We start from the raw sequence: 6,711 nt of genomic DNA, 5'->3' as shown, positions 1-6,711 counted from the left end.
AGCTGTACCAATAGGGCTTCCATCTAAAATGTGGCGAATTTTCATTCTTTCAAGAATACATATGAGATCATTCCTTGGACCCGTCTCAAAGAGTTCCTGGATGTGAACGATTTTATCTTCCTAGTCAGAGCCAAAGCTAGAGATTTCGGCGCCCGGGGCGAGACGAAAATTCGATGACCCCTACACTTATCTCACCAAGCTTTTCATTTTTTCTGAGAAGCAGCTTTTGTTGTTATGCTGCGCTGAAATAATGTCTTTCGTTCAATTTGATATATCTTTTATCTAAACGTGTTAATGTACATATTAGAATTGCAACAATTCCGTTTCAATTTCGGTAGTATTAACTCTAGAAGATAATAAAAATCTGCAAATGATTTAAAAGCATTGAAGATTTTTTTATCTTTTTCTGAATCGAGAATACTTCACTTTTGCCAAGAAACATGAATACAGTTCATTCACAAATAGAAAAATCAATGTTACTTAGTCAAGCCACAAACGTTTGGCTTTGACTGTAGAACCTGTTGTGCAGGTGGCAAGGTACAATTTAGGTCAAGGTCAGACCTGACCAGTGTGAGTCGAACAGGGAAAGAGAACGAGTGGATCTGCTTCGCTTAAACATGGAGTGGAGTGAGTACGAAAATAGAGTTGCAGTGATTGCCTTGCATAAGGGTGGAAATTCATCAAGTGAGATTTTCAAACTGCTGAAACATCTAAAATTCAGCAAAAGATTTGTTTATCGGACTATCAAGTGGATTACTGAGACTGGCAGTGTATGTGACCGGCCAAGGGATGGTCGTCCGCACAGTGTGAGAACAGTAGCAGCTGTTAAAGCAGTGGCGGCTCGTGTGCGGCAAAATCCACTCCGGAAGCAGAAGATCATGGGAGCTCAACATGGCCCCAAGATCAAAGTCCAGGTCACTTTCTTTGGCCTGAAGGTCAGAGCTTATCGGCGGTGCATGGGGCAGTTCTTGACACCACAGCTGAAGCAGCAGAGGAAACTGAAAGCAAGACAGCTCCTACAGCGGTACGCAAACAATGGACATCGGCAAATCCTCTTTACCGACGAGACACTCTTTACAATTGAAGAGAGCTTTAACTGCCATAATGATAGGATATATGTGGCAAGCTCTCGAGAAGATTATGGGAGATTTCCTAAGGTTCAGTTAGGTCACCACCCCTGCTCAGTCATGGTTTGGTAGGGGGTGAGCTATGAAGGCCACACCACACTTCAGTTTTGTGAGCAAGGTGTAAAAACAAGTGCCAGGGTATATGTGGAAACTGTTCTAGAGCCTATTGTGAAGGACTTGAGTGATACCATGTTTAACAATGATCACTGGATCCTCCAGCAGGATTCTGCGCCAGCTTATAAGGCAAGGATGACACAACAGTGGTTCGAGACCAATGTGCCAGATTTCATCTCCAGTGCTGAGTGGCCTTGTGGTAGTCCCAAATTAAACCCTCTGGACTACAAACTGTAGGCAGTGTTAGAAGCCATGGTCTTCGAGAAAAGACACCCTTCACTTGAAAGTTTGAAGTGTTCCTTGGTGGCTGCAATGGAGTACTTTCCGATTAATACTCTCCGTACTGCAATAGATGACTGGCCCAAGAGACTCAAAGCCTGTGTGCGTGCCAATGGTAGACATTTGGAATATTGTAAAGAATGTATGTGGTTATAACATATTAAAAGAAAATTAAAAAATCTCAAACCGTATTTCATATATTCACAAAAAAGTGTGTGACAGCAAATAAATACAAAAATACTTTACGTATGAATAGTATTTATTTCTTAGGTAGTAGAAAAATATAAGTAAAATCATTAATGCAATACAGTGATGTTATTCGCATATAACTCTTTAAATACACTCAACATTATTGCACCAATCAGATTATATCAACAAGCAAGAAAATGTAAACTGAAATGGTTAAAAAATGGACACAGTAAACAAATGTTTAAGAATAAAAAGGTTTCGTATGTGAAAACAAAGCTACAGGTTGAATCTTCTTGACTTCCGACCAAAGTCATTTATAACATCGCCGAACACAAGTGACTCAACGCGAAGCTTTTCAACAGATAAATAGCGAGGTTTGTAACTTCTTCTTGAGACAAGGAAAGGCACAAGTCATTCTTTATAAGTTCTAGCTTGCTAAAACTGTTTCACAGGCCGATGCAAAAGTGCAAGGCAATGTTAAACGTAAGAGCAACAAGAGGGGACAATTCTGACAAACTCTCCAAGTGAAAGTGCGTATGGCATTTAACGAACAATGGCGTTCTCCCGACATAACTGTCATATTACTTAGAATAATTACTGAAAAATCCTCCAAAACACGGTTCATACGCTGGAATCGATCAGCCATTTGTGATGTAATTGAATCCAACGCAGAAAACAAGATCGTTATCATTTTTCTTCTATATTTATGAAAAGAGATTCATCCTCTGCAATTTCGTCGAAAAACTTGGCTTTTTTTTCTGGGACGAGGCTCTTTAATTGTTATCATCATATATTGAAGTCTTACCTGACTACGGTAGTACCCATAGTTTTGGAGCTATGGACCTTTCAAGTTCAATTTTTCAAGCTGAAGGAGGCCTATAAATCCGAAAAAAGCATTTGTGCACTCAGGTTAGTCTATACTTTTTATCTTATCTTAGTGTCAGGAATCACCTCCCAAACGTTGTCGCAGTTGTTTTGAAACACCCTGTATATACGTATATATCTTTCTATGTTTATAGATAAATAAAAATATCAGACAACTAGATACGCATGCAAAAAGCATCCTGGCGATACAAGTAGTTGATGGAGAAATGATCCTAATAAGGCCTTCAGATTAGAAGCATTTCACATGACAGTGGAATAAAAAACTATCATCGGTAGTGATCAGTGTTTGGAAAAGACGAAATTCTTTGTGTTAAAGTCTGCACCCTTAAGCCACTATTCTACAACTTACCTAAAGTTTGAAAATATTCCCCTTGTTCACCATCATTTTGAATATTTCCGCGCAAACAACAGCTTGCATGTGTCTCTTCATCTCTCTCATCTTTATACCCTTATTTCCACAGTCGAGATTAATAAGATTGGGTAGAAAAGTGTGAAAAACTAACCAAACCATCACTTTCAACATATCAAATACATATTTCAGACTTTAACTGTTTTAGATTTTGAAAACGCTCCTTCGTACACTATATCGTACTTTGTGTATCACATCATCATTAAGAAATCATATATAATAACTTCCTCTTAGCAATAAGTAAAAACTTGTGACTATACGGAAACACTTTGTTTGGGTTACGAGCAAAGATAGCAAGAAAATTTTTTACAAATCTATTTCCTTCCAAACCAACAACAATATTGATTTAATAGGGCGCCACGTCGTTTACTCTTTTTAAAAAATCCTTTCTTCTTCCTCGTTCGCCATCCCCTTGCTATCAGTGCCCGGAGCAACCGCCCCGCTCGCCCCTCCTAAACTTCTACTTTCTTTTTCTCTAGTTTGTTGCTTTATCATTGTCTCCTCATCGTTACTACTTCCTCGTTACTATGACATTCATATTCCCACTCGCTTCCATTACAATTTATCCTCCATTGACAACACTAGGTTTAGAAGGCTCCTTCTTCCTATTTCTTCTAGTTACTTGAATGTTCGTTACTCTATCTGCCTCTTCGATATCTCTGCCACGAACTGTTATCTAAGACTTTCTGCTGCATAGTCCATCTGATTTTAGATTCTCTTCTCTATTTTCCTGTCTGCAAATTTTTCATTAAACCCATCATTTTCCAGATGAAAGCATTCGAGCCACTTTTGTTTCACATTCTTCAAACTTCGATTTTCTAGACTGAACCTAACAATCTCCTCTAAAAGATTCTTATATACATTTCAGTTGTAGCAATTATATTTCCCTCCACGTCTTTATTTGCAACGATTCTCTTATATTATGTAAAACATCAGAAAACGCTGAAACACGTATGATCTTTAGTAATTCATATATATGGATATTTTTAAATAATTATTGCTACAAATATATTCTCCACCTCTACTCCCTTCCGTAGTAGTATTTTCTTCACAAATACTTTGCTCGGTCCAAATTACACGCTTCTAGCTTAAGCAGTTTGTCCTGGTTGGTTATTAGTCAGTGACCAGTCACTTAATTTCTGAGCCTGAGGACTTCTTAGATGTCAGAAGATGTGGCATACGTCTGTAACAGTTGGAATCAAAATAGGGGAAGAAAACAGAAACGACAAAAATATATTTAGTGTATTACTGCTATAATCTTGTTTTGCAGATCTTTAAAGCATTTTTATTAATCAATTAATCATAATGTATTTTGTATCAACTTATGCACAAATAGCAATAAGGTAACAAATGTAATAGCACTGAATATTAAATAGTTGTATATTTTAGGTTGGTTTGGGCGAGTGTTTTCATAGCGCTAACAGCCTTTGCTACATCAACTGCTATGTCTTTGGGGAGAAAATATTTTTATAGCTCCATAGTGTACGAAACAGAATTTGATGATGATTCTTGGAATAATACTATACCAGCTTTAACGTATTGTTCAAAAGGAGCGAATTGGAACCAATGGTAAGAAATATATTTTTACTAATGATAATAATTTTATTCATTGACCTATGCCGTAGTTTTTGGTTAATATGGTATAAAAGTTGTAATTGAAAGTTTAAAAAAATAATTATATATCACTGTCTTCGTAACAATATGAGTAAATAAATAAATATAAAATATTTTGAAAATATTGAGAAATTGAGGATGGTGTTAAGTCCAAGACTGATATAAGTCGGACTCATCTTCAAATTTCAAGACAAGACCGAGATCAAGCTGGCCATTTATAAATCGAGACCAGACCAAAACACAGATGGCGAACTTATTCGAGACGAAACCAACATATACACTTCATTTTAGAGAGCAAGCCTAGCAGAATCGAAGCTCAGTTCCGGTCTCGTCTCTAAAGTTTCCTAACAATTACTGAAATTACTGTTACTTAAAATTCGTTTCTTTGTTAAGTTATATCTGGGAGGTTAGAACTATTCCACTTGAATGGCCAGTCATATTCGTATACATGGGAAAAAGAGAGTGAAATGCCACTTCTGTTCACTTGATATGTATAAGTGTTTTAAGCAGAACATCATATTTTGTTATGATTTAACTTATATTGTTTTCTTCTTAGTCATGCATGAAACTGCCTTGTTTAACTGCGAATTTCATATTATGTGCAAATTTTCTCACTTGCAATGAAAAGTAGAATACTGAAATTTACAAAATGGAACATAATAGTCACTCTGTAAAGAGTACATGAATATGTAATTTACATCGTCTGACTGATCACATATCGTCAAGAGCAATAATCAGCAAACTGTAATGTGTAAAAGCTTTTTTGTTTTGTTTTGTTTTATTTTTACTATCCCTACGTGTGCATTATTTATAAACAGTGTTGAGCCCTCAATCATTGATCGAGTGTTCATTTGATCCACTAAGCCAGGAAAGATTTTGCTCTGCATCTTTGTTGTTCTATTCACGAGCATTAAAACAAGCAACGAACTTTCTTCGCAGGAGAGCTGTGATAAACTAAGTTAAATAATGCTAATTGATTATTTTCTTTTCTTTTATGTATTTGGAAGTAATACTGTCTTATAGAAAAAGTAATCTGTAATAAAACGAAGAAACCTCCCACAGTCTCCAATTACTCTAACCAATGTATCCTCTCATCTTAGCCACTTTTCAACGGCAATAGTTGTTCATCGAACCTAGATAGATCCTTTAAACACCTGCGGCTACTTTTAGACTTGGCTGTCTTAGCAAGTGCTTATAATTTGTTAAATTTTGCGTGAAACTGGGAGGTACAGGCCTTATAAACGAGGCCAGACTGAGGGCATGTTTTTAGCAGGACTTCTAAGACCAGCCGAAACCTTTCTCTATCGAATAAATTGAGCTGAAGTAGAAGGTGTGACTCCTAAACTTGTACTGAGAGTCTAGGTAGATAAGGTTTTATTCTTGGCAGATAAATTTATTAGCTAGTCGACAAAACATCAACCTGTCTTGGAGACGAAGACGAGACTCAACTATTTCTATTTCATGTTTTCAAAAAATCTTGCTATTTGTAGCTCGAAAATCAGAAAGAATACACTGTCCCGATTTTATTACACTCTCTTGTCAGCCTAAGCCCCGAACTTAAAACTGACAGCGTTTAGTTTAAGCAGGATTTCTACATTCCCCTGTCCGAGACGCTCTGTATTCTCTCCAACTCTACTGTTCTGTTTGATTCCTACAGGTTCTAATTGGAGTATAGGTACGAAATATACCTTATTTAAATTGCGTTAAATTGGATTTCTTTATCATATGTTATGCTTGTAACTAGAGGTCTGCGCGGATGCGGATATCCGTATCAAAATGGGTATTTGCGGATATATATAGCTTTTCTGTGCGGATAGCGGATAAAGTTGTGGATAATGTTTCCTACATCTTTTTCTGCCTAAAAATGCTGTGAATTTTCTGATAATGGTAGAAAGAGCACTAAGAAACGTTCGTTTTGAATTAAAAGTTTTGAAATCAGTTGAAAAATACTAAAATCAAAATACAAGTGTGTTCGAAGCTGGAGACTCAATGACAGCAAAAGGACAAAAAATGACATGAGATAATTGTCCTTTTATTGCTGTTTTCAATATTTTTAGCAGCCGTTTTATAGGTGAATGACATCTCTGACCTAAA

At 36.6% G+C, this 6,711-nt stretch overlaps 1 protein-coding gene across 1 annotated transcript; it reads left to right on the top strand.

Annotated features, from left to right (window-relative positions):
• The first annotated feature begins 617 nt into the window (after window positions 1-617).
• Window positions 618-1,199, top strand: LOC145683045 (uncharacterized). The gene has a single exon (XM_081754404.1). The coding sequence runs from the start codon at window positions 618-620 to the stop codon at window positions 1,197-1,199; it is 582 nt and encodes a 193-aa protein (XP_081610530.1).
• Window positions 1,200-6,711: the final 5,512 nt, after the last annotated feature.

Source organism: Thermobia domestica, chromosome 4 (genome assembly GCF_964235325.1).
Source record: "Thermobia domestica chromosome 4, izTheDome1.hap1.1, whole genome shotgun sequence".
NCBI lineage: Eukaryota > Metazoa > Arthropoda > Insecta > Zygentoma > Lepismatidae > Thermobia > Thermobia domestica.
Note: the sequence above shows the minus strand (reverse complement) of the source record. Positions and strands in the feature narration are given on the sequence as shown.

Excerpts from the sequence above, each read along its gene's own strand:
- LOC145683045 (XM_081754404.1), top strand. The coding sequence starts at position 618 with ATGGAGTGGAGTGAGTACGAAAATAGAGTTGCAGTGATTGCCTTGCAT.